The sequence below is a fragment of the Sminthopsis crassicaudata genome, chromosome 2, assembly GCF_048593235.1.
Source record: "Sminthopsis crassicaudata isolate SCR6 chromosome 2, ASM4859323v1, whole genome shotgun sequence".
Classification (NCBI taxonomy): domain Eukaryota; kingdom Metazoa; phylum Chordata; class Mammalia; order Dasyuromorphia; family Dasyuridae; genus Sminthopsis; species Sminthopsis crassicaudata.
The window spans coordinates 227491197-227519175 of NC_133618.1; the positions used below are offsets into that span (position 1 = coordinate 227491197).

General features: G+C 37.0%; 1 protein-coding gene across 2 annotated transcripts; it reads left to right on the plus strand.

Annotated features, from left to right (window-relative positions):
• The first annotated feature begins 473 nt into the window (after positions 1 to 473).
• ESCO2 (establishment of sister chromatid cohesion N-acetyltransferase 2) lies at positions 474 to 27979 on the plus strand. Of its 2 annotated transcripts, XM_074288398.1 has the most exons (11): positions 663 to 1004; positions 2213 to 2278; positions 3322 to 4105; positions 4832 to 4925; positions 15924 to 15975; positions 20584 to 20731; positions 22084 to 22215; positions 24541 to 24630; positions 25096 to 25239; positions 26592 to 26773; positions 27768 to 27979. In XM_074288398.1, exons 2-11 carry the CDS (start codon positions 2226 to 2228, stop codon positions 27898 to 27900), a joined length of 1812 nt encoding a protein of 603 aa, XP_074144499.1. In that variant the 5' UTR covers positions 663 to 1004; positions 2213 to 2225; the 3' UTR covers positions 27901 to 27979. The 2 variants fall into 2 exon arrangements, with proteins under 2 accessions (XP_074144501.1, XP_074144499.1); XM_074288400.1 differs by lacking the exon at positions 2213 to 2278 and having other exon boundaries at positions 474 to 1004.

Here is a 27979-nt window from a genome sequence, read left to right on the forward strand (position 1 = left end):
TCAAAATTGGCCCAGGACACTTACTATGTTACCCTAGGCAAGTCACAAACTCGATTACCTGAAGAACAAACAAAAAAAACTCCAACTTCCAAGGAACTTATTTTTTGTTGGGGGAACAATATATCATAGAACATAGGTTTGGAATCAGAAGGGATTTAAAGGGCAACACCCTCCAAAGTAAGTGAGAGAACGGAGGCTCCGAGATCGTTTCTCCAGGGAGATGAGAGATAGTCATGGCACTTGAATAATGCCAAACCCTTAGCTCTTACACGTACATCTTAAATACTCCATTGGAGGGCACGGAAGCACTGAGCAGCGGGGGAGAGCTGGAGAGGCTTCTGCTGCCCCGGAGTTCAGCTCCGAGAGGAGTGTGTAATTCAGATGCGGAGAAGCTAAAGGCCTCGCGGGCAGTGGGACAGCTTCCCGTACAGGCACAGAGATGGGCGATGAAAAGTCACGGGAACGGGAGCAACGGGGCCCGGAAATTGAAACAGCCAGCTGGGAAGGACGAGAAATGGAAGAGCTTGTATTTGACCCTAAGAGAAATAAAAGACCCCCTGGATTTTTGAACCGGGAAGTGACATCAAGCCCAAGCTTGTGAGATCACAGAAGAATCGCGGCTCCCACGACGCCGGCGGGCATAAAGCCCGGGGCTCTGGGGGAGGGCGGGCTGTTCGGCCCACAATGCCTAGCCCGCGCAGGCCTGCAGTCACGTGGTGGTGAGCGTCCGCAACAACCGAGCACCCTGGGACCTGTGGTCCTCTATGGACTTGACAGACGCCAGGCTAGTAGGTTTTCCCAGTTGAGAGAGCTCGTGGCCCGGGCCCGGAGAGAGAGAGACTTTATTGGAGAGCTTGTCGCTCACCGCAGTCAGAACGAGCGAATGGGAGCGGAGGAGGCGTGGCCGCGTCTCGGCGCGCTAATTTGAATACACGTTTGAAACGGTCGGGCGGCTCCTGTGCTGTTAGAATACAGCTAGTGCTGTCCGTGCTCGCCGCGGAGAGGTAAGGAGCCCGCCAGTGACCCTTCGGGTGCAGCGTGAGGGGGGGGGCACAGGGGGAGCTCGGGGGCAGAGGGCTAAGGGGAAAGAGGCATAGCTGGAGAGGGGGACAGCTGAGCGCTTGCCCGAGATGACCCGGGCAGTCCTCTCCGCGCTCCTCCGGGAGGCTGCTCTTAGTGCCTCCGCGGCGTGGGGCGAAGGGGAATGTGTCGTGGAGCGTCGGAAGACCGGGTTGGAATTCCCGCCTCGCATACTTGGGCTCGCGACCCTGGCGAGTCGTGTCACTTAGCCTTCAGTTTTCCCATCTGTAAATTGGGGTGAACAATATTTGCGATGCCTCTCTCCGGTCTGTAAAGCGTTTTGGCGATCTTAAAGTTGTCGGTAAATACCGAACACTCGCTGTTAGAAGAGCAGGGGACGGTGAATGGGGAGCCGCCCGAAGGCGGGGAAGGTCTGGCACCTGCCTGCCGGCTCTGTTACCTTGGACCCGGGCAGCCCCCAGCGGCTCTGGCTGAGAAGTTTTCTTGTAGGGGAAAATAACACAGGTCCTGACCAGAAGGTGACTTGGGTTTTTTTAAAAAACTGTATTACTCTGAGGCAGGGGATGGGGGGGGTGTCCCTGATACGGTTGCGGTGGGACTAGTGCGTCCTTCCAGTCCCCCCTCCGAATTCTGCTTTTGCTCCGGTGGCCCTCTGCCCGCTGCTTCTCCGGAGCCCCCGCCTTCTTTTAGTTATGCTTCTGCAAAAACAAGGAATATTATCCATTCAGCAAACTCACTTGGTACCTACTATATATTAAGCATTGAAGGGGGAAAAAAGCCTCAAATCTGAAAGCTGCTCTGACGGCCAAGTGCGCTTCTGCGCGGAAGTTTCCAAATGAAGTGGTGTGAAATGCAGGCGGCTGCACGGGGCAGCCCCACATGTGGAGTCAGTCACGGGTGGGGGTCGTGAGCCGGAGTCTCTCGGCTATGTGACGAGCCCTAGCTTCTTGTGCTGCTCCTCAGACAGGGTTCGGTGAGGAAGGCACTTTGTGACCTTTAACTGCAGGGGAGGAATTACTATCGTTCTCTTTACTTCCAGGCTAGAGCGCCTTTGTGAGTCGCTGCTGCGGCTTTCTAATGCGGACTAAGTGTGGTTAGGATGGCATTTACGTGAGGGTTCTGGTGGCTAGTGTACGCATTTGGTTATCCTTGAAAATCTTGTATGTTCTAGGGATTCTTGTAAAATGGCAAATGTTACTACTCCAAGGAAGAGGAATCAGAGTTCTAAATATGGCAGGTGAGTTCCTAGGACCCCCTGGAAGAAGTCTTGGAGGCCAACCTAATCCGTCTGAAGGAGAAGCTCCTCTGCAGCGCGCCTGACTTCTGGTGCCACAGGGAACCGACTACCTGTTACCTTTTCTGCACGGCTCTCGCTGGGAAGCTTTTCTCACAAAAGGATGTCTAAATGTGAAAACCTTCCTGCTGCCTTTTTTAAAAACTTTTTTTTTAGGACATACTGATTATAAAGGGAATTTGTCTTGCATATTTCTATTGAATTTCTCTTTTCTTCTCCAAGGGAGTCAAGGGGAGGAGGGGAAAAATTCGGAGCTGAAAACCAAATAAAAATCCTTTTCCTTGCTCTTCACAAATTGATAGATACTATACAACTCAGCAATAACTTTATTTTATACTTTTCTATGCAAAAAATCTGGTGCTGCCTCTTGAGTAAAAAACAGGACTGATTCCTAGATTCCACCATAAATTAGCAATTGAAAAGAATATTCTAAATTCTTTGTTATTTTTGAGTGGGTTTTTCCTGGCAACTTGAGTAGAAGAGTGTTGGCTAGAGCAGAGGTATCCAGCTTGAATTTCCAGCATGCCAGAAACCAGATAAAAATAATTGGGTAATGAACAGTAAATAAAAATAGATATTTTGTTTTGTGGTTTTCTAAAGCAATATGGAGATTTGAGTTTTAAACCACAGGACTAGCATTGCAGATGGAGAAAAGTAAAGTTAAAGCAGCCTGACTATATTTACGTAATAAAATGAGTAATTGTTATGAATTCCATTTAATCAGGTCAATAAAGTAGTGTCACTATGCTATATAATGGTCTCTTCTAAGGAACTTAAAAATAGCTCGCTTATAAGATTCTTCTTTGTAACGGCATCATGTTACAACAGGCTTTTCAGGGAGGGAAAAAACTTAGAGCCACAAGTAATTAGCACAAAAGTATGGAATCCCATTTTTAGTAGGATCTAATAATAATTGTTTCAGTATTATGTGATGTTAGGAGATCTGAAAGTAGTAATATGTAATAATGGATGTTTTGTTTTTATAGTCTATTTGAAAATCCAATGAAGAAGACAATATTGGACTTTACTGAAAGCATACCTCCATCCCCAAGTGGAACCCCTAAAAAAGAAATAGCACAAATTAAAGATTTGGATAAAGAAAATGTATGTTATCTCTTCCAAGGACACCAAGTTTCAAGTCAGTTCAATAAGTATCCACTAGAAATGGCCTATGCTATTCAAAAAGGAGGAGAAGTGACCCCAATGAAGTCTCCACAGCAAGGTTCTCCCTTCAAATCTGCCATGTCAACTAGATCCTTTTATAACAAAGATAAATGGTACCTGAATCCACTGGAGAGGAAGCTTGTCAAAGAGAGCAGATCTCATGGTCAGAAAAATGATTGTGGATATAACAAGCCAGTTCCTAACTTAACAGAAAAAAAACATCAAAAGGTGTTGAAGAAGACAAAACCTAAAGTAAAAAAGAATTCAACTTCTAAATATGGAAATTATAAAGGCATTAAAACTGTGTTAAGAAATGCTGCAAAACCCCAGGAAAAGAGAATTATTTTAAAATCTGCCATGGGACAGGAGGATAATAGTCATGAACCTGACAAGAGTTTGACCCCCACTCCTCGAGTGCTGAGTCTAAAAGTTAAACCCCAAGTGACTCTCCAGAGCGGGGCAGCATTTTTTGTGGCTGGGAAAAAATCTCACTCTTTGTTCAAAAAAATGATTTTGGATGCTCAAGCAATGTGTGAGCTCAGGGCCAATAAACTTAAACCAGCAGTGATTAAGAATCCCAGCACTAATGAAAAAGAGACTTTTGAGGTGAGTCAGAAGTTCCAGAAAAAAGTCACTAGAAAAAAAGATGTACAGTGGCAAATTTAGCTTAAGAATTGAAACAAGGAAAAAATAATAATAAAGGGTTGAGGAGCAGTTTCCTGATTTCTATTTGAGGGTGTATATATATATATATATACCCTGTATATAGTGGGGGGGGGAATCTCTAATCTGCTCTGTCATAGTCATTCCAAATCAGTCCTATGGCAGTAACAGAATATGATGTTACATGAGGAATGTGTTGTTTTGAAATTATATAAATTGACCTCTTGGTTTAAATTTAAAATAGTTTACATTTCCTCAGCACACAAGAATTGATGACAAGCAGGTATCATCAACTGCTAAGTGGTTAGCAAAAGAAATACCAGATGTTAAATTTCTGGGATAATTCTGAAGGTTGAAACATGTGCCCCATAGAGTTGACTAAATTTTGAAAGTTAATGGAATAATAATTTGCTTCTGACTAGATAGCAAATAGCAAATTAATATTCCTTTAATATTTTTGTTTTTTTATTTTTAATTCTTAAATGCATCTAGGAGAAATTATGAAATATGAAAAAGAAGCAGATGGGGAGGACTTTTTTTTTTTTTTTAATTTTAAAACATGCCTTTTAATATAGAATCTGTGAAACATACAGTACAGTGTGATCTTATTAATTAGAAACTAAACATCATTGGTAATTTTTTTTTTTTTTTTATTCTCTTGCTGTTTAGGGTCCAAATGGTAGAGTAACTTCTAAAGAAGAGAAGCTTGTTGAGGATAAGTCCCTTTCTTTAAAGGGGCCTCACAGTCAGAACAGTAAAAAAGGTAAATTAAAAACAAGATTTGTTAATTGTAATATTGTAGGAAAGCATGCTGACTTAGAAATTGAATAGTGGCAACTGTATTAGGAGTATATTTTTTCTACACCTAGTTCTCTTTGGGAGAGTATATTTCTACCCTCCTTTGTCCAGTCCAAATTATAAGATTCAAATGGCCTTTGTCATTTCTCCATCCTCTCTGCCTACTGTATTCTTTTCTCTTTTCTTCCTTTCTTTAAAGATCATTGAAACATAATATAACCACTCCTATGCTCCTCTTTTATCTCTGATGGCATTAGGCTTCTGAGGAATATTTGTATAATCTCCCTCTTGCAGAAGCTGATAGATGGTGCAGATGGAATGGATAGAGCAGCAGGCCTATAAGTCAGGAATAACTGAATTTAAATGAGACCTCAGAAACTTAGAAATACAGTGAACCCTGGGCAAGTCACAACCCTATTTGCCTCAGTTCCTCATCTGTAAAATGAGGACACTGGACAAGGAAATGGCAAAGCACTAATTAATCTGGACAAAGGTTTAAAGGGTCATATAGAGTTGGATACAACTGAATTCCTAATAACTCACCTATTGGAATGTAAATTCTTGACCCTTAATTTTGTCCTTTCCGATTGCTCAATTATATTTACCTTTTGTATTTCTCTTGACTCTGTTTTGGGTTTTGGCCATTTTATCAGTAATACCTGAACATATTCTTAATTCATTAAAGCTTCATTTTTCCCTCTTGTATATTATATTCAGTTTTGTTGGGTTAGTTATTCTTGCTTATAAACCTTCTCTCTCTTGTCTTTGGTAATATTGTGTTCCGAGTTCTTTTTCTAAATGTAATTGCTAAATGATGTGTAATCTGAACTGTGGCTACTGAACTCTTTCTGGATGCTTGTAGTATTTTTTTTTTTCTTTGATCTGAAAGATCTGAATTTTATGATGTTCTGGGAAGTTCTCATTATTTATCATGAATTTATTAACTTTTGTTACTACATTGGTACATTCTAATTTCAAAGAATTTATTGCTTGGGCACATTTTTTACTTACTACTTGTGTTTTTTTTTTTTTTTAAACCCAAAACCTTTTTCTAGGTATTTTAATTTAACTTGAATTCAAGCTTTGAGTTTTGTTGCATTTTTTTTGTTTTGCTTTTTGAAGTTTTGCTCGTAGAATTGGAGAAAATTCAGGGTTTTGAAGGTTTTTGTCTTGGATGGCATTGTCAATCATAATAGATTCATTTTTCTTTCTTTCTTTTTAAACTCATTCCCCCCCCACCCCCCTGAGGCTGGGGGTTAAGTGACTTGCCCAGGGTCACACAGCTAGGAAGTGTTAAGTGTCTGAGATCATTTTTGAATTCAGGTCCTCCTGAATTCAGGGCTGGTGCTCTATCCACTGTGCCACTAGCTGCCCCCTTAACTCATTCTTTTCAATCATTTTCCAAATTTGAATTTTGGGTTAGGGCTAGGTTCCTTTGCACAAATGTTGAAGTTTCATTTGGTTCAGATTTATATTTTCTGAAGATTTACTGCTGCTTTCTCTAGGTATTAAGAGCTGTGTTATTCTTCAAGGATCTCAAGATTGGCTCCAGGACCTTCAACCTTTGAAAGCAATCTGATAGAGGCATAGCTCACTGACCTTTTGGCCTTAGCTTTTGCAATCTCCTAGTGCTGGTCTGGTGCCCTGGGTCTCCCAAAATATAAGCTTGCTTCTGGTTAGAGCCCTGATACACAACTAAAGGTTTCATTCCATGTTAGTTGGGAGCTCTGCAAGTTTCATAGCAACCGAATTTCAGGGTCCTCCTTGGCTGAGTTCCTTGTCTCCCTTCCCCCCTCATAACAGGTTCACAGTTGCTGCTACTCTCAGTTCCTGTTCTTTACTTGGTACACAACCTCAGACCAAGCTCAGCAGGCACAGGAAGGGCCACCCCTGAATGACAGATCCCTTCCCAAAGTCACAGTTCTGTTCCTTCTCTCAAACTTCCATTTGGCCTACTATTCCTACTCGCTGCATAATCAGACTTGTCCCAGCCCCAATCCTTGACCACTTTTTTTTTTAACCCCTATTTATAATTGAAAAGCTTTAGTTGAGCCCCTCAGTATACAAAGCTCTGCCTGACAGCTTCCTGACTAGATTTTATATACTGTGCTCATAGATATGTCTCCCTATATTGACCTGAATTGGGGGGGGGGGGGAATTCCAGATGTAATTTTTTCCTCTGTACTAGGCTCTCATTGGTTATTTACTCTCTGACAGGGGTAAATACTTGTAAATATTAGTATTTAGGACTCAGTTTAATCCATCTATGAAAAAAAAGAAAATAATGAAATGGAAACAACTATAGTTGAGAATGGGAAGATGATTCTTCATTAATATTCTCTAGACTGCTACAGAGAGTCTTTTCCTAAAATAAAAAGTACTAAATCAGCACAGAAAGACATTAAATTTCCATTATACACCATAACGATGTAAATAGCAATTGATAAAGGGAAACATAATGTTTCTATGTGGTAATTTTTACTGCCACTGTGATTTAAATTTTTTAGCAAATCACACATTTTTCTGCTGCTCTTTCAACCCAACTAGAAAAGATTCCTTAGTCTACCACAACCACCAAGATTCCCCAGTTTTCCACAACCAACAAGATTCCCCATCCTCTTCCTGAAGTTCTTCCAGGAGGAGAAACCTCTAACACCTTACAAGATAACCCTTTTTATTCCACTTTTGGAAAGCTCTGCCTATTAGGAAGTTTCTCCTGATACCAGGCTTAAATGTTCCTCTTTTGACTTTTGGTTCTAGTTTGGAATAAATAAATCTTAATTCCTTTTCCACATGATATTCCTTCAAATGCTAGAAAAATTGGCTTATTTTATGTCTCCTGAGTCTTCTCCAGGAGGAAAGATCACCAGGACAAGACCAGGTAGTGAATTTTATCGGAAATTTAAAGAATAAATGATCTATCTGCATAAAACTTTTCAAAAATGGGGAAAAACATTCTCGTTTCCACAAAAACAAATATGGGCCTGATAGCTAAAACAAGGTAAAGCAGAGAAAGTATAGGTGTATTTATTAATGTAAAAGTATTCTATATGCTATTAGTAAATAACACTTTAATTAAATCCAACTCTTCGTGATCCCATTTAGGGTTTTCTTGACAAAGGCACTGGAGTGATTTGCCATCTTCTGCTCCAGTTCATTTTATAGATGAGGAAACTGAGGCAAACAGGGCAAAATGACTCACCCCCAGGGTCACACAGCTAGAGAATGTTAAATGTGTGAGAATAGATTCGAACTCTGGTGCTCTATCCACTGCCCCACCTAGCTGCCCCTTCTTCACCATTTCTTACATATTATTATTCTTCCACAATCATTTGTTCCATCCCCTCATCCCCATCCCAGTTTCTAATTCTTTGCTACCATGAAAAATGCTATAAATTTTGTATATACAAGTCCTTTTCCTGTCTTTGACATCTTTGGAGTACAGACCTAGTGGTGGTCACTGGGTCAAAAACATTCATTGTTTTTACTATTACTTACAGGACAAAGTTCCTAATTGCTTTCCAGAATAGCTAGTTTATTTTATATCTATTTTGACAGCTCCTCTAGCATCTGTCAATTTTCCTTTTTTTGATCATCATTGATAATGGGGTATGCAGAACTTGAGTTGTTTAAATTTTCATATCTTTAATTATTAGTGATTTAAAACTTTTTAATAATATTTTTTAATATTTAATCCAATATAGCTTGGATTTCTTCAGAAAGCATTCTCTTCATACCTCTTCACCAATGTCAATTGGGAAATAGTTTTTTGTTTGTTTTTTGTTTTTTTAAATAAATTTGAATAATTTTTTTATCTTAGAGATGATCTTTATTCAGAAAAACATGTTCAGGAAAGATTTTTTTTTTTTTAATTTATAAATTTAATAGTGATATGTACTTTACACCCAAGAGAATCAACTTCACATATACATATATATATATATATAACAATTAGGGGATCTCAATGACCATCTGATAGCCTTAGCCAAAAAAAGAACATCCAACAAAGTAATCTAATCTTTGACTAGTAAGGAAAAACAACCCACTTAAAGAGAGAACCCATTTCACATTTGTTTTTTTTTTTTTTTTTTTTTTTTTGGTTGTTTATATATAAATTTATTTTTCAGTTACATGTAAAACAGTTTTTTGTTTCATTTTTGTTTTGTTCCCCACACCTAAATTGAGAAGGCACATGTAAAATTATTCACATTTCCATAGAAGTCATGTTCAACAAAGATTTTTACTCTTCTAGTTTGAGCTTCGTTAATTAGTGCAAAATATTTTTATGCAATCAAAAGCTATAAACTTTGTTTCTTAATCAGTGCCAACTTGTTTGGATATAATATAATTTGAGAGCACCACCCCTGGAGGCAAGAAGACCTTAAGTTCAAATTGAGTTTGACATTTAGCACTTGCTAGCTATGTGATCTTGGGCAGCTGCCTCACCAAAAAAATTTAGTCTACATTGTATGTTTTTATATGGTCAATGGCTTTCTTTTTGGCATCATTCTTTGTTACTCTGCCTGTACTGCCTAAAACTGAAAGAAAAAATTTCATGACAAGTAACTATAGTTAAGCAACATGAATTGTCACAGTGGCCGTGGTTTAAAGGCATGGAGAGGTGGGTAACATTACTTCATTGTAGATCCTTTGGTTGATCATTTTGCTGACCAGAAGCTTTTTTTTCTTTATAATGTTGTATAAATTGTTTTTCTGGTTTTGCTCATTTGGCTGTCAGTTCATACTATCCAAATTTCTCTCAAATCATCTCTTTTTATCATTTCTTATGAAGTTCATATGCTACAGTTTTTTTCACACACTTCCTAATTAACAAGCACTACCTTAAAATCTAGTTCTTTGATTTCCTTTTGTTTTTTTTTTTTTTAATTCCTTGATTTCCTACTTCTGGGGCTGTTCCCTCCCTTTTGATAATCCCTTCCCACCTCCCTTATGGACCCTCCCACTATTTGTTTCTCTGATGAGACTAATGGTATTTCTACACTAGACTCTTGGTGTTCAACGTTCCTCTAATTGAGGCATACTATCCTGCCCTTCACCCTCTTTTTCCTCCCTTCTCCTTTCTCTTTCCCTCTTCAAACCAACCTCTCTTCCCCTTACCAATCCTTACCCAAGTACTTAAAAACATGAAAATTTAGATGGTAGGCTTGTTTCTTCTTCCCTTATTAGAATGTTAACACCACATCATCACATAATACCTTCCAGCTGCACCAATGCATTTCCATGCAATTTGAGTTTCTACTCAATCTGATTTTTTTTTTTTTAATCGGAAATGATTGAAAGTCTTCTGCTCCATTAAAGGTCTTTTTTTCTTTTCTTTGCAAAAGAGCCTTTTTATTTTTGCCTTTTAGAACACTGTATTCTAAGATCTCTTAGGATTTTTATGAAAGCTACCATTTTTGTGTGGTCCTGACTCTAGTTTCTCAGTACTTAAACTTAATGCTTTTTTTTTTTTTTCTGAATATTTGATTTTTTTTTTTTTCTTTTGACTTAGAAGATTTGGATTTTGTATGACATTCTTGGAACTTTTTCCCTTTCTTCCCCAAGAGGTAATTGGAGGATTCTGTCTGTGTGTATCTTCTGATTCTAATAGTTTTAGACAGCTTTATTTCTCATTCAATATTATTAAATTTTGCTGGATGTGATATTTTTGGCTGCAGGCCTAGTTCTTTTGATTGTCAGAAATTATGATTCCAAGACCTTTGGTCTTTTCTTGTGGCTGCTATATAATTCTAATTGTAGCTCCAACATTTTAAAATTGTTTTTTCTTATTTCTTTTTGATCTGGGGGTTTAAAAATTTAGCAATAATATTCCTATGTGTTTTCCAAAAAGAATCCTGTTGTGATGATCAGTGAATTTTTGTTATTTCTATTTTCCTTCATGTTCAATTTTCCTTTCTAATTTTCAGGACAATTTTCTTAGATTATTTCTTGCATTACTGTGTCATGGTTCTTTTTTTAATCACAGCTTTCAATCATTCTTTTTTTTTTTTCTCTTTATTCTCCAGATCTGTCATTTTTCTTATGTTTCATATTCTTTTTTCCCATTCTTTAGAATCTTTTAATTCTTGGTCTCATAGCGTCACTGACTTCCCCTTCCCCAATTCTTTTTTTTGGGGGGTGGGGGGGAATGAGTTAAGTGACTTGCCCAAAGTCACACAGGTAGGACAGGACTGAGACCCGATTTTAACTTATATCCTCCTGACTTTAGGGTTGGTGCTCTATCCGCTGCACCATCTAACTGCCCCCCTCCCAATTCTTATTTTCAAAAAATTATTTTCATCTTTGAGACTATCTCCTTTTCTAGTTGGTTAGCTTAAAAAAAAATCTTTATTTTTCTTAGACAGTTTTTATTTTTATTAGCTTTTCCTCTATCTCTCATTTGATATTTTTATCTTTTTTTGACTTCTTTAAATTCTCCCTGAGCTATTTCAGTTACTTTTTGAGATGGAAGCTTTTTTTTTTTTAAACTTCATTGTCCTCCTCTGAAGATGTTATTCCCATAGTAAGTTTCTATGATGGGGTTCTTTAATCTTTGCTTTCAGTTTTGTTTGTTTGTTTTGGGTTTTTTTGTTTTGTTTTGTTTTTTAATGAGGTATTAAGTATAATCACTTCTATGGTTGGGTGGGGAAATGGTGCCTCTAGCTTCACTTGAGCTCTCCCTTCTGACCAGGAACCCCAAACCTAGAACTCCTTTCTCCTGTAAGGACTCGAAGCCAGCAACGTCCCTGCCCCCTCCCCCCCTGCTTAGGCCCTCACCATCTGCAGCACAGCCAGGCCTGACAGTTTCTAATCAGCAGAGGTGTCCTCAGTCTTCCCAGACTTATACACTAATTCCACCTGCAGTCTGGGAGGTGAAAGTCTGGGGCTCCAGCTGAGGCTGCAGCCATACCCAGCTGCCCCAGGGCACTCCCCCTTAGTGTTTCTGAGGAGCTTCACACAGACTAATACATACACACACCCCTCCTCCAAGTCTGTCTTCAGATCTCTCTTGTATCTGGAAGGACCCCTGTTCTGTCCCAAGTCATCTTAATTTTTTTTACCAGTCTATGCTTGCAAATTTGTTCTATATATGGGGGAAATCTGGAGAGCTTTAAATTTACCAATTTATCTCATCTTCCTAAAATCTCTAATTTTATTATTTCTTAAAATAAATTTTTAGGCTTTTTTTTTTTTTTTTTTTTTAATTTCATGATTTTCAAGGAGTGTCTAGTCAGGTACATTTTTGTTTAATTTCAGATTTGCACGTGTGGATTTGTTTCTGTTGTATTTTTTGTTGTTGGGTGTTTTTAAATTTTTCAGTTTTCTAATGTTTCTTGCTTGCATGGAATCTTTGATTTCTTTTTTATCTAATTTTTAGGGAATTTGTTGTTTGGGTAAAGTTTTCTAGGTTTTTCTTTTTTTATTAATTTTTATAATTATAACTTTTTTTTTTTGACAGTACATATGCATAGGTAATTTTTTTTTTTTTTTTTTTTTTTTTTACATTATCCCTTCTGTTCCGAATTTTTCCCCTCCTTCCCTCCATCCCTTCCCCTAGATGGCAGGCATTCCCATACATATTAAATATCTTATAGTATATCCTAGGTACAATATATATATATATGTGCAGAACCGAATTTTGTTGTTGCTGCAAAGGAAGAATTGTATTCGGAAGGTAAAAATAATCTGGGAAGAAAAAAAACCAACCAAACAAAAAATGTTCCTTTTCTGGATGTAGCTGATTCTGTCCATCATTGATCAATTGGAATTGGATTATCTCTTCTCTATGTTGAAGATAACCACTTCCATCAGAATACATCCTCATACAGTATCATTGTTGAAGTGTATAATGATCTCCTAGTTCTGCTCGTTTCACTCAGCATCAGTTGATGTAAGTCTCTCCAAGCCTCTCTGTATTCCTCCTGTTGGTCATTTCTTACAGAACAATAATATTCCATAACATTCATATACCATAATTTATCCAACCATTCTCCAATTGATGGACATCCATTCATTTTCCAGTTTCTAGCCACTACAAAAAGGGCTGCCACAAACATTTTGGCACATACAGGTCCCTTTCCCTTCTTTAGTATTTCCTTGGGATATAAGCCCAGTAGTAGCACTGCTGGGTCAAAGGATATGCACAGTTTGATAACTTTTTTGGCATAATTCCAGATTGCTCTCCAGAATGGTTGGATTCTTTCACAACTCTACCAACAATGCATCAGTGTCCCAGTTTTCCCACAGCCCTTCCAATATTCATCGTTATTTGTTCCTGTCATCTTAGCCAATCTGACAGGTGTGTAATGATATCTCAGAGTTGTCTTAATTTGCATTTCTCTGATCAATAGTGATTTGGAACACTTTCATATGAGTGGAAATAGTTTTAATTTCATCATCTGAAAATTGTTCATATCCTTTGACCATTTATCAATTGGAGGCTGGTTTGATTTCTTATAAATTAAAGTCGATTCTCTGTATATTTTGGAGATGAGGCCTTTATCAGAACCTTTACCTGTAAAAATGTTTTCCCAATTTGTTACTTCCCTTCTAATCTTGTTTTTGCATTAGTTTTGTTTGTGCAGAAACTTTTTAATTTGGTGTAATCAAAATTTTCTATTTTGTGATCAATAATGGTCTCTAGTTTGGTCCTAGTTTGTGTCCTTTGGACACAAATTCCTTCCTCCTCCACAAGTCTGAGAGGTAAACTATCCTATGTTCCTCTTAATTTATTTATGATTTCATTCTTTATGCCGAAATCTTGGACCCATTTTGATCTTATCTTTGTATGTGGTAATTGTGAGTCCATGCCTAGTTTCTGCCATTGGGTTAAGTTTTCTAAATTATATATTTTCTAATGCTTTGCTCCAGAACTTTTATTTCTTTTTTTCCCTTCATTTTATCTAGATATTCATGTAACCCTTAATGGAAACTCCTTTCCTTTGAGCCTTTGCTTATAGTTATTAAAGAATTACTCTTTTATGATTTCTCTAGATGTATAACAATTTAATTATTGATCAATGTCTTTTGATTTATTTTTCTCTGAAGCTTTGTGCTAGGCACTCGCTATAACTCCCTTTTGCATTCTGTGGCCTTTCCCTGCATCACCTGGGTTTCTGAACAGACTTCCCCTACTAGGGGATAAGATAATAAAGGAGGTAACTAATAACCCAGGGTGCCCAGGTCTCCCCAGATACTGCCCTGGTCTTTGCTGCTCCCCAGGGTTCCAAGGCTTTCTCCAAGGTCCTGTATTCTTGTTTGCTCTAGATACATAGTGCCTTTACAGGCTATAACATTGCTGCTAGCTTGTTTTCTGGAGATGGGCATTCACTTTCCTGACAATCCCTTTCCCAGTATTGCTTTTGGATTTCTGGCTGACTTTCTGTGCCGTTCTGGGGTGAAAGAAGTCGCTTACTATGGTTTTTCATTGGATTTTCCTGATCATTATTTGATCTGATGTGAATTATTTTGCTGAATTTTTTGCTGGATTAGGTATGTGATAGCTAGATGATCTTCCTACTTTCAGACAACTGTCTTGGCCAACTTCTTTTCTTGAATATTAAATATGCCCTATTAAACATTTTTGTGCTTTCCTTTCTAATTCCAACATCATTCTTCTTGGAGAAAAAACAAAAGCAAAATAAAAGCTGAGCCCTTTTTCCTCTTTCATTTACCCTGAGCAATTAATGTACTTTCCTTTTTACATAGTCTTCTTTGTTTGCCTCTAGTAAATAATATCCCATGTTATTTTTACCATTGTGTACTTTCTAAACTTTAGTAACCCTTCTCAATTTTCTTATAAACCATGCCATCTGTCCTTGTTTCCATTTTCTATCTATCTTTTTAACAACTGTTCCATCCCATAGTTCATTCTAAATAACCACCTTTTCATTCTCTTTGGAATAGTTATTTTTGTGTGTCTCTTTATAGTTTCATTCCAATCCCCTCTGTGCTGATCTTCTCTGTAGAGCTTTTTGATCCATGAACTCCTGGAACATGTTGGGTTTTTTGTTGTTGTTGTTGTTTTTAACCTTTTGAAATATTAAAAAGTCAACAAATTGTCTTTTAGCTTCCAAACATCCTTCCTCTCCTATAGAGTAGTCCCTAACCTAATATTTCCCCAAGTTTTGCACAGGTACAGATGGATGTATAATGATGAACTGAATAAACGTCACAGTCCTGACAGCATTCACTCTTCACCATCTACCTAGTTTTTCCTTTTTGGATGGTTATACCAAATTCTTGAATGGTTACAGATTTCATTCAAGAAAAAACAATAGCTTATGTTTGTCCCTAGATGTCACATTTGGCTGGTGTCCTTTAGCGTAGTCCTTTTAGAGGAGATTAAAAAGCTGAAACAGATTCACAGGAACTTTGAAAAAGTCATTTTTAAGGCAAAAGTTTCTTTAAAATAGAGAAAAAATATTCAAAAGTGCTTTAAAATAGCTTCTTTTCAACATGTTAACACTAGACACTAATCAGTAAACATTTATGAAGCACCTGTTGTATACTAGACACTGTTCTGGGAATATAAAAAGAAGCAATAATCAAGAAATTTACAATCATGCCTTTTTAACTTTAATCATAACTTTTTAACTTTTTACTTTGCCTTTTTAAAAAAAAATTTTATAATGAAGCATGCAATATTACTACGTGAAAAATTAAGTGATTTAAATAATGTGAAAAACCAAATTTTTTTTTTCCTCTCATATACCAACTGGTATTTCACACTTTTTCACACTATTTCCTCAGGTTTTGTTACATTTGATATATTGCTTGAAATATTCTAGGAATTAACCTAAGTCCTTATATTTCATTGTTTATATTTTCTACACAACTAGTTTGACAACTAGTCTTTCAGGGGTTGAAGTTGAGCTGTGGGCCTCTTAAAATATTATTTGATTTCTGGTATTATAGAGTAATTAAATTTACAATGTGAATTATTCATGTTTTTCTCCTTCAGGATCTTCTGTAACCTATCCCATTTTTAATGGAAATTCAGTCAATCAAAAAAGGTATGATCATTTTAATTATGTAGTCATGATCCTTAAGTAATTTTTGTTAGAATTTTAAAATACCATAATATACCAACCTTCGTTTATTTAGTGGCAGTTTAGCCAATTTATGGATAATGTAGGAATTTTCTTTTTCTCTGTCTTAAGGTTTGGGAAGTATCATTTCTTAGTTAAGTGATTTGAAAGGAGAGGAAGCAGTTGGGAAAATGAGATGAAATTCTTAATTTCTAATTTTGATGTCCTTTTATTAGAAATAAATCCACTAACCCTGCGACTTTCTATTGGTTAATATTGCATTAATATAATTAATTCCAATTTACTTTGGAATACATTACTTTACATTTGCATCAAATTGTAGTTTCTGTAATTGTTCCTTATCCGGTTTTATATTCCATATGAATCTATCTGACGGCAAATGAAAGATGGCTAAGAGACATCTCAGTAATAAAAGCTAGTTTAGGTTGAAAGTTGTATGCAATGGTTATTCACTTGCTAATAATGGATAATTATCCTTGACTATTTATGATTATCTCACTTGGCTCTTACCATCTAATACAAGACTATTGGCTGATGATGATTTTGATTTTAGAGCTGCTATTTTTTGTCTGACCAATAATATATTCCAGAAACTCTTCTCCTTCCCATTAGAATAGTGATGGCACCACAGAGCACTAGGAGTAGAGTGTGGGGTCACACACCTCCTGGCTATGGGATCTCTATCTGCACCAATTTTTTCCTATGCAAAATGAAAATACTAACACACCTGCCTCCAAGGATTGTTATGACAAAAATGAGAGAGGATATGTAAAAGTGCTATAAACCCTGAATAAATGCTAATTATATTAACAATAGCAAGGATGTGGAGGGGGAGGTTAAAAATCATCTGGTCCAATCACTCTGTCTTATAGTTGGGATATTTAGGTCTTATGAAATAAAGTAATGACTTTTGCTCCAAGGCATATAACTAGTGACTCTGACTAGAGTCTAGAATCCAGACTCCTGATTGCCAGTCACTTGCACTTTCTGGTTCACCAAAAGTGGTCATTCTCCTTCAAGGAGCTTCAAATCCAGTGGGAAAATAAGCTTAATTAGTATTACAAAATTAATAGATCACAGTGACAATATAGTATTGGTATTATTGTATACAGCATTCAAAAAAGCACAAGTGTCCATTAGAATGGTAACAGAAGGTTTCATGGAAGAGATAGATCAGTCTTAAAGGATACTCAAGCAAATGAATGCAGAAAATCATTTCTGATATGAGACACAGATAGCTTTAGTGAAAGTGTGGAAGTGGGAAAGACTAATAATATCTATATGCTCATATACTTAGACTAGGGAGGAAAGTCAGAGCTCATCTAATTCAGCTCTGATGTTTTACAAATGGGGGAACTCGGGGTTCAGAGAGGTGAAGGAGCTTAGTTACACAAGTAGTGGCAGAAGGATTTGGATCAGGTCTTCTGACTTACAAACCCAGAATTCTTTCCATTATACCACCCTGGGAAATAGTGAAGGCACAGCTCTACAGAGATCTTGGGGATATCGGGTAAAATTTAAGGGTAAAGTGAGGCAGATCTCCATGCAAGATAACATAGCTTGATATCTGTAAAGGGGTCAGTGGATCACCTATATTTATGTCAAAGATCCTTGGTAAGTGGACGGCTTTCCCTTCAGGAGGTTTGAGGCATATAGAACAAAGATGAACATGATTTGGTTACCGAACTGAGACTCTGGGAACAACATGATTGTTTAGAAGTTTGATAATGGGGGCTAGCAACAACCCCCCTATCCCTCCCAGCTTTGTGGTTAGCGACTGCTCATTCCTCAAGTCCAGATGTTCTATGACACCCCCAGACCATTTGTACAGAAAATCTGACATCCTTGAAAGGCTAGCTTAGTGTGGTCTAAAGATATTAGACCCAATTCTCTGTGTGTATATCTCTCCCAAGGTTAACTTACAGCAAGAATAGATTAGGGTTTTACAGAAGAGCAAGAAATACTGTACAAATAAGGCAGATTGTAATTAAAACTTTGATATCCAAGGAAGTGAATTTGGACTTGAATAAGAAGGCCATTATTATTCCTATTATATTTTTCCCAAAAAATTATTAAGAAAAATTAGTCTGGGGATTAGATTAGATCAGGAAGATAAGTTCTTGGTTATTCTGCTTATTAGAAGTATGCCATGCCAAGGTTTGTGCTAGAGCAAGAAGACTGGAAATGGAAAAGAGTTGGTTTGAAATAGAACCTGACTAGTTTTTCTAGTTTAAGAAACTGAAAGTGACATCCTTGTCAGAGTTAGATTGGCAAGGAAAGCTATTTTGGATTTAGAAGGAAGGAGGAGATGAAGAGAATGGTTTTCCTAAAGCAAAGAGAGTAAATTTTGCTCTCTGAACCATAGGACTTTATTTTCTGATGTCAGGTTGCTCATATGTGGCAGTGAGGTCCCAGGTCCATATATAAGTCCCAATTACATTGGCCTAGAAAGCACAAGTGCATTAATTTAGTTTTAGGTTTGTTCTGGCAACAGACAATGTCTTATAGAAGTGAGAAACCACTCAGGATTCAACCAGCAAGTATAGCTTTTGGAATCATGTACATATCAAGGGAAGGAATTGGAATTTTTTTTATTTTTAATTTTTAGGTGTATTTTTTCCAAATACAGGCAAAGATAGTTTTCAGCATTCACCTTTGCAAAACTTTGTGTTCCAAATGTTTCTCCCTTTCCTCTGCCTTGCATTCCCAAGATAAGGAAGCAATCTGATATAGGTTAAACATGTGCAATTCTTCTAAACATATTTCCATATTTGTCATGCTGCACACACACAAAAAAAAATCATCAGAAGAAAAAAAAGGTAAAAATACTATGCTTTGAATCCCCATTCAATCTCCATAGTTCTCTCGTTCTCTCTTTCTCTCTCTCCCCTCTCATCCTCTCTCTCTCTCTTCTCTCTCTCTCTTCTCTCTCTCTCTCTCTCTCTCTCTCTCTCTCATTGGATGGTACTGCCTTGAATTATCTCATAGTTGATTATCACATAATCCTGCTGTTACTGTGTACAATAATCTGGTTCTGCTTATTTCAGCATCAGTTCATGTTGGTCTTTCTAGGCTTTTCTGAAATGTCTGCTCATTATTTCTTATTACATTCATATACCATAACTTATTCTGCCATTCCCTAACTGATGGGCATCCAGTCAACTTCTAGTTTCTTGCCATGTGAATCTTTTTCCATCTTTTATGGTCTCTTTGGGATACAGACCCAGCTGGATCAAAGGGTATGCACAGTTTGGTATTGCTTTGAACATAGTTCCAAATTGCTCTCCAGAATGGTTGGTTCACAACTTCCACCAACAATGTGTTAGTGTCCCAATTTTCCCGTGTTATTGTCCCAATTTTCCCATATCTTCTCCAATATTTGTTTTTTTTTTTTCCTGTCAATTTTAGCCAACCAGAGATGTGTGAAATGGTAACCTCAGAGTTTTCTTAATTTACATTTCTCTAATTAATAGTGATTTAGAGAATTTACATATATATATATCATGTATGGCATTCATCTGAAAATTTTTCATATCCTTTGACCATTTATTAGTTGGGGATTGGCTTGTATTATAAGTTTAAGTTAATTCTCTATATGTTTTAGAAATAAGGCCTTTATCAAAAATATTGTCTGTAAAAATTTTTTTTCCCCAGCTTTCTGCTTCCCTTCTGATTTTGACTATACTGGTTTTATTTGTGCAAAAACTTTAATTTACTGTAACCAAAATTATCCATTTTATATATCATAATCTCTAGTTTGGCCATAAATTCCTCCCTTCTCCACAAATCTGAGAGGTAGACTATCCCTTGTTCTCCTAATTTGCTTATAGTAAAACCCTTTATGTCTAAACCATAAACCCATTTTGACCTTAACTTGCAATGGGGTATTAGATGTTGGTAAATGCCTAGGTTCTGCCATATTATTTTTCTAATTTTCTCAGCAATTTTTGTCCCAACAGTGAGTTCTTATCCTAGAAGCTAGGATCTTTGGGTTTATCAGATACTAGATTACTGTAATCATTGACTATCATGTCTTGTGAACCTAACCTATTTATTCTACCAATCCACTACTGTTTCTTAGCCAGTACCAAATGGTTTTGCTATGGCTGCTATTTTATAATATGGTTTTAAGTCTGGCACAGCTAGACCACCTGAAGTTAGAAATTAAAAAATTAAAAAGCAAAGGATAGAACTATTGGAGCTAGAGCTATCCTCTTTAGAAGAAAGTTGAGGATTGGGAACTAAGTAGTAAAGAAGTCCAAGAGGTGAGCATTATATGGAATTTTTGTTTTTACAGGAATGCATTGGCAGTTTAGAAATTAAAGGTCACCAACTTTCTTTGACCACACCAAGGGCTAATACACAGTGCCTCGAAGCATGAATTTATAGGGGTTGAAAAATGGCTGCTTTTTGCATTGACAGAGCCAGAGAATGTGATCTGTTTTCAACTATCAGTCACCAGTGTATACACATTAATAGTTTCTCTTCATTTTTAATTTTCTTAGGAAGGAAATGACTTAATAGCAATGTTTTAGTTAACATTATGTTAACTGAATATGTTTCTGTTTTAAGTTCTTCAGCTTTTCTGGAAGAATCATCATCTTTAGGATCCAACACAACTACTAATGAATCTTCAAATGCCTTGAAAGAGTTCCCAGCACAGAAAGCTAACAAAAATACCAAAGAATTAAACAAAGGATTGAAAGACCAGCTCGTTATTGTGAGTAAATTCAAACAGAAATCCATAGGGCCTGTTCTTCTCAGTCCAGAAAATAAGTAATCCACTCTGTTTTGTCATAATATATGTCACACTGTTTCGTTATATAGCTAATGATTATGTGTGTGAGCTTTGTGGATAAAACAAATGTCTTATGTACCTATTTATGTTAATTTACAAGAAATCGTAGTATAGTAATGAGTGTTTCAGTGGAATGTTGATGACTGAATTCTGACAGTAGGTCTAAAGAATTGGATTTACCAGGCAGATTTAATGAGAAATGCCATACTGTGATCACAGGAGTCTCTCTCTGACAGTGACCCTAAGGACCATTTTGTTGGAAAATGTGTGCTATGTCCAATTGTGACACTGAAATCGGTTATCTTGAACACCTCTAACTTTCTTCAATGAATCTATCAGCTATGAGTTTTTGTATCTTTTATAACCTTTTGAAACAGACTTCTATGTAAAGCAAGAGGTAATATAGTAACTCCCATTATCTTATCCAGGTTGGCCCTCAGGTGACATTAAGGTTGATGTATATGAACATATATTCATGGATATATCAGATTATCATAAATGCAATATATACATTAGTCATTCCTGGAGCCATTATTTAAGGTTTTTCCTATTTGATAGGACCTCTAACAGAACCTCCCAAAATTCTATATAATGATCCTTTGCAAGTTGAATTCTACAAATTGAGTTTGGAGAAGATCATTCATCTTGGCAGCTCAGGAATAGAATTTGTGGATTATAGATTTAGGATTGGAAGGGACTTTAGAGATCTTCTGGTTCAAACCATTTGTTTTTACAAATGAAACACTGAGAAGGGGGGGCATGACTTGTTCAAAGTCATACTACTGATAAAGGGTAGAACCAGAATCCAAACACGGGTCCTCTTACCCCAAACTACCCTTTTGCTGAGTTCCACCCTGCCTTAGAATAGAACATAAGTATCTTGAGCACAAGATCTGTTTCCTATTTTGATTTTTATGTCTCTAGTACCTATCATAATTTCATGTATGTATTAAGTATTTTATCACTGTTGAGTGAAGAACCATCTACATAGAGTGGTTGCAGTGTATTACAGCAGAACAAGGAACTGCAAAGATTAAATCATATATCCTTGAGCTATTGAAGTTCTAATTGAAATCTCTCTATGTAATTCCTAATTTTATTAACTTCAGGCAAGTTCTTTCCCATAATCCTAATCCGGACCTTTTCCTGGCTTTTGTTTGGCATTGCAAGTGGTGGTGGCTAAGGGCAGTTTGGGCAGACACTGAGGGGGGGACTGAGGGGTTTGAATTCTCTAAAAGTAAAAAGCTGCTCTGTTTCACTCTTTCCTTGGATAGGATGCAGGTCAGAAGTATTTTGGAGCCATTATATGCAAGTCTTGTGGCATGATCTATACAGCAGCTAGCCCCGAGGATGAAGCGCAACATGCCCACTATCACCAGAGACTCCTGGAAGGAATTAAATATGTGGTAAGGCAGAAGGTGGTTACTGCCCCCATCCTTAATGGGGCCCAAAGTACTCTGTGGTGTTACAGATAGGTTTTTTCGGTGTGCAAAAGCATTTAAAAAGGGACACATGGAATCAAGATGTTGAAAATCAGCTTAGTCAATTCTTGGCTCTCCTTAGCAATGCTTAAACTTCCAAGGCTTTTTCTTTTGACTAAATGGTGAATAGCAGTCTGGTTAGTTAGATGGACTAGACTTATAGTGCCAGATAATTGAAGCAGAGGAGGTGTATTTTTTCCCCCCCCTGAGGCTGGGGTTAAGTGACTTGCCCATTGTCATACAACTAGGAAGTGTTAAGTGTTTGAGACCAGACTTGAACGCTGGTCCTCCTGAATTCAAGGCTGGTGCTTCTATCCACTGCGCCACCTAGCTGCCCCCTGAGGAAGTGTATTTTAGAAATACAATCATCAGTTTTACTCATGACTAATAGCAGCAATATGTAGAATAATTCAAAATAACCAGTAAAATTATATATATATATCTATGTGGGCCCTTTGGTGCCAGTTTAATATATCATACGCATGCCACTAGCTTCCTGAAAATTTATTCCATGAAGCTGAGTTTCTCTTTAATTTTTGTTTTTATTTTTTAATTTTTTCATTGATGTCTTTTGTTTTTATATCATCCTCATTTCCAAATTTGTTTTAAGGAAAGGAGAGGAAAAAAAGCAGTTCAGCAATGTTAGCCCATCACCTGAGGCTAATGGCATATTCAGTGTTTTCTATCTCCATGACAAAGGTAGGGAAAGAGTTAGTTTTTTCCGGTCTGTCTTTGAGACCAAGTTTATTCCTTACAATTACACAGCATTCAACTTTTATTTTTTGTTGTTTTTATTTTTTTCCTGCACATTATCTTCTCCTATCTCTTTGAATTCTTGGTTATTTCCTACTGCACAAGTTATATTTCCTTACTTTCATGAAATTTAGTCATTCTTCCCAGTTGGCATTTATTTAATTTCCAATTCTTTGCTAACATAAAAAGTGCCATTCTCAGCATTTTGCTGAACATCAAATCAGATTGCTTTTATCATTGACCTCTTTGCATTCCCTCTGATTCTTAAAGGGTACTTGCTTGTTGATTTGCTTTGTTGTCTCTTCGAAAGCTCTGCTTGGAAGACCCTTAAACCTAAAAATAATGTAGATTTGTAATGAAAAGGATTCACCCCAGAACAACACAATAGGTGGGAGAGATTGGGAGCCTCACTACTGACTTTATCTCCTAAAAAAAGAAAAAGAAAAGATTAATTCAGAGTCTTTGTAATTTTCTACTAATTCAGAGCATTGTTACTTCCCATTGTATCTTCCCATTGTCACTTTCCACCCTCTTAGTTTCCCTTGCTCCTTTAAATGTTTTGTTTCATACTAGTTCTGCTTTCTCTAGCTACTTCTCCCCATCATAGTAATTTTTCCTGGATTCAGTGTTCCTTTCTTCCCTACTCTTCCTGGGCTACTCTTCTTTTTTTTTTTTTTTTTTTTTTCCCCTATATTAAATAATTCTTACAAATTCTAAACTCTTAGCTTAACATATAAGGGAATGGTTCAGTATGAGAGTTAAAGGATAAAAATTGCTTTAGCATCTTTAGACAGGAATGAAAGTATTTTCCAGGAGTGTTCTTTTTTTGAACTCAGCCAGGAAATGGGATGGAGAGGTTGATAAATCCACCTGTAATGGTATCTTTCAAAGGGTTAAATTGGGCATAAAATGAAAGGCATACGTGGAGAACTGCCTCTCCCATACATAGAAGTTTATGCAAGACAAAACTCAGTTCTTAGAACCTGGCTCCTAGAAATAAAAATCAGTATGCAAGTTTTTCCCAGCCTCTGCCTCCCTTTAAGCTATTTAAAATATATGATAATAATCCCTGGAATATTATGAGCTTTTTTCCATCCAACTTTCTTTTGGGAATATAAAAACTGAAAAACTTAAGGAAGGAATAAGCATGGGGCATATTAGCTCAGAGCTGAGGGCCTATTTATGACATGGGGAGGGGTCCTATAATACACCTCAGATTAAAATAAAGTATAGCTAGAGCTGCCTATGCTGAGTAGTAGGCCCACCACTTTCTGGCCAGCAGTGTTGAACCTTAGGGCTGCTGATTTTTGCCAAGTCCTGAGCCAAGTACCTCAGTAAACATCTCTATTTTTGTTAGAGCGTTAATTTGCCCTCTTGATAATACTAATACTACAAATTCCAGAATGGCTTTATTTTAACAGCTTATTAATGAAATGGAAAATAGGATCCCTAATCATTAGAATTGCTTCTCATTAATTAGACATTTTCTCTTGGCAGGGTTGGAAGAAAGAACGTATTGTGGCGGAGTTTTGGGATGGCAAAATTATATTAGTACTTCCTGGTGACCCAAAGTATGCCATTCGAAAGGTATAAAATTTGACTTTTTAAAACCCTTTACTCTTTTTATTAAGACAACATAACTTTTTATTTTCTAAATTTTATTTTCTAAAATTTTCTAAATGTTTCTAAAATTATAACTTTGTTCTGTGTCATCAAATCTATAGAAAGAGGGAACTGAGGAAGCCATATGAAGTTCAGCTGCACTTGCCTTCTTAGTCTCTTGGTTATTTAAAAGGAACTCATCTCATTTTGAGATGATTTATGGATAATGGGCTTTTTCAATGGCTAAAGAATGTCTTCCTTCCCTTGTATATTTTGTCATATTCAGTACTAGAGACAAGAAAAATCACATTAATTTATTTCAAGGAAAAAAAGATTTATATATATATATATATATATATATATATATATAAAATCATACATGTTTATTCTGCTTTAATAGTTAACAATTATAATAGTAATGATTCTCATTGATCTAACAACTCTTAATAGGCAGAAGATGTCCGTGAACTTGTAGATAATGAACTAGGATTTAAGCAAGTTATCCCAAACTGCCCAAGCAAAATTAAAACCTTCCTCTATATATCTGATGAAAAGAAAGTAATTGGATGTCTAATTGCTGAGCCAATCAAACAGGTAAGTATGTTTACTTTTTAAACTTTACAATATGATTGGAGGAGTGAGGAAGATAATGGGAGTTAAATGACTCTCCCATGGTCATATAGCAATAAGTATGTGAGGCAGGATTTGAATGCCGGTCCCTCTGAGTCCATGGAAATACTTCCATGAATATTTTTGCTACATATGGGACCTTTCAATCTTTGACCCTCATTATGGTTAAGGAGGACTAACTCTTCTGGTGTGAGACTTGCCAAGCCTCTTTCAGGGCTGCTCATCCACTTTTTGGGGGGTAAGGGGGTGTTAAAGTATCTTTTCTTTAAAATGTTTATGGTAAATACATAAGTATATGCATGTATACTTAAGACATTCTACATATATGTACACATAGGTAATCATTTCTATAGAGAGACACAATTATATGTGATTTTAATCTCTTGCTTCCTTTTCTTTCCTTATGTTATATGCCTACTTAGTCTCAAAGATCAGAGCAGGAATAGACTCCTTTTTGACAGTGAAAATTCACAGTGTGGTTGTTTTCATATCTCAGTAGTGACTAGTGATCCTGTAAAAGAAAGCAGTGGAATGTTACTGATTTATTAAAACTGGGGTTCTGATTTTACAGAAAGTTATTTAGGAAGTTCTTTTAATTAGAAAATGCAATAAAATCAATATTTGCATAGAACTTTCAGTAATATGGAATATATCAATATTGCAGTATTTTTTAATTAGCATTAGTACAGATTTCAGCTTATTAAGGTCATTTAAATTAGGAATGGAGACTAGTTTTCCTCGTTTTCATATAGCCAATGGAGACAGCAGCTTTTGTGATACATTGATCCTCAACATGAGTTCATGAAACAGCACCTAGTTGGAGCCATGGACAGAAGACCAGCAGGCTTGGAATCAGGAAGGCTTGAGTTCAGATCTGATTTCAGACATTTAATTAGTGGGGTGACACTGGACAAGTCACTTAACCTCTCTGCTTCAGTTTTCCTTATCTGTAAAATGGAGATAACAGTATCTACTTTCCTGGGTGGTTGTGAGAATCAAATGAGATGGTAATTGTAAAGTTCTTAGCACATCTCAAAGTGCTTTATAAATGCTGGTTATCCTCATGATCAGGGGTTCTCAAACTGCAGTCCAATGAGGACATTTATGCGGCCCACAGGGTTATGGCAAATGGGCTGAGGATTGGAGACAGTGTGAGATTTTGTTTTTACTATAGTCCAGCCCTCCAATAGTCTGAGGGACAGTGAATTGGCCCCCTATTTAAAAAGTTTGAGGATCACTGCTCATAATCATTATTAGTCACAGAAATGTTCTGCTCATTACACCATTAGCTATAAAAAAGCTTCTGTATGTCACAGGCCTTCCGGGTCCTAAATGAACCAGATAGTCCAGACTCTGCAAACCAACATGCGTTTTACAACCAGCGAGCCTGGCAATGTTCCAGCACCCCAGAGCCAGCCCTCTGTGGGATCAGTCGGATCTGGGTCTTTAACCTGATGAGAAGAAAGGGCATTGCTCGTCGATTGGTGGATACTCTCCGGTAAGGAAGGGAGAGAGGAGAGAAGAGAGGTTGGAGGAGAGGGGCCAGAGATGCAGGTGGCTTCAGGGGGGACTCTTCCCCTTGACTCCTCTCTCCCTGCTTGGCTGAGTATATGCACTATGGAGTTGGGTCTGCCTCTGCTCCTGGGTTAAGCAAGTGCATCAGAGAATCAGCAGCCTGGCTGCTTTGTGTTTACCTCTGTGGACTTTTGTGCTCTTTGTGAGCCTCCATAAGCGTGGCCGCCTGGCAGAGTGCCAGGAATCAAACACATCCTGGGCCCCAGAAGACAGACTTTTGCTTTGCTATTTAATGTGTACAAAATGGAAAGGCTTAATATAATGCTATAATGTCATCCTTAGTAAGTATCGATGGAGATGAATCCAACTGCCCTCTCCTCCCCACCCCCCAAAACTTGCAGGGCCCATGAAGTACAATCAGTTGTGTTGTTACAAGGGCATCATGTGTTTTCTGTGAGTCTCAGGCCACTCATTTTGTCCTTCCTCCTGTCTCCTTTGTGGGTATTGTCCTAACAATTCCTTTGATAAAGAATTGAAGTAATGCAAGAGGGATGTGGGGGTGTAATATGAATATTTCAAATAAGCCAATTTTTAAAACTCCAAGAATGAATTTTGATTTGAAGATGCAATTCATTGAGCTCTTATTTCTTCAGATTGCAGAATCTGCTTTAGTCTTGTTCTTTTTCTTCTCAGCCAACTTCAGAGCTAGAAAAAACATATTACAGCATTTCAGAAGGGAAATGGGTTTTTTTCAGAAGGGTTTGGCAGATTCTGACCCTTACTCAATGTTTAAAAGTTGCCAACCATTTGTGAGAATGTTATGGAAGGGATTCTTATAAAGAGAAAGGCTAAGGTAGATGGTCTCTTATGTGCACTCCAACTAATTTTGTGACCCAAATGAAATTATTTCTTTTAATGTTTCTTAAATAATGTAAGTTGTTTCCATTAACATTTTTTTTCCCTTCTCTTTATTTTAGGAATTACTTCATGTTTGGTGGCTTTCTGAGTACTGATGAAATAGCCTTTTCTGATCCAACACCAGATGGCAAATTATTTGCAACCAAATACTGCAATACACCCAACTTCCTTGTTTACAACTTCATTAGTTAGACAAGTTTAGTTATACTCAGAAATATTAAAAACTCTCTAGCGATTTTGTGTTTATTAAATTGGCGAATCAGAAAACAAA

Bases quoted from the DNA above. Each gene is read 5' to 3' on its own strand.
- ESCO2 (XM_074288398.1), top strand. From the start codon at position 2,226: ATGGCAAATGTTACTACTCCAAGGAAGAGGAATCAGAGTTCTAAATAT. The intron at 2,279-3,321 runs GTGAGTTCCTAG...TTGTTTTTATAG, and splicing joins CAGAGTTCTAAATATGGCAG to TCTATTTGAAAATCCAATGA. The intron at 26,774-27,767 runs GTAAGGAAGGGA...TCTTTATTTTAG, and splicing joins CGATTGGTGGATACTCTCCG to GAATTACTTCATGTTTGGTG.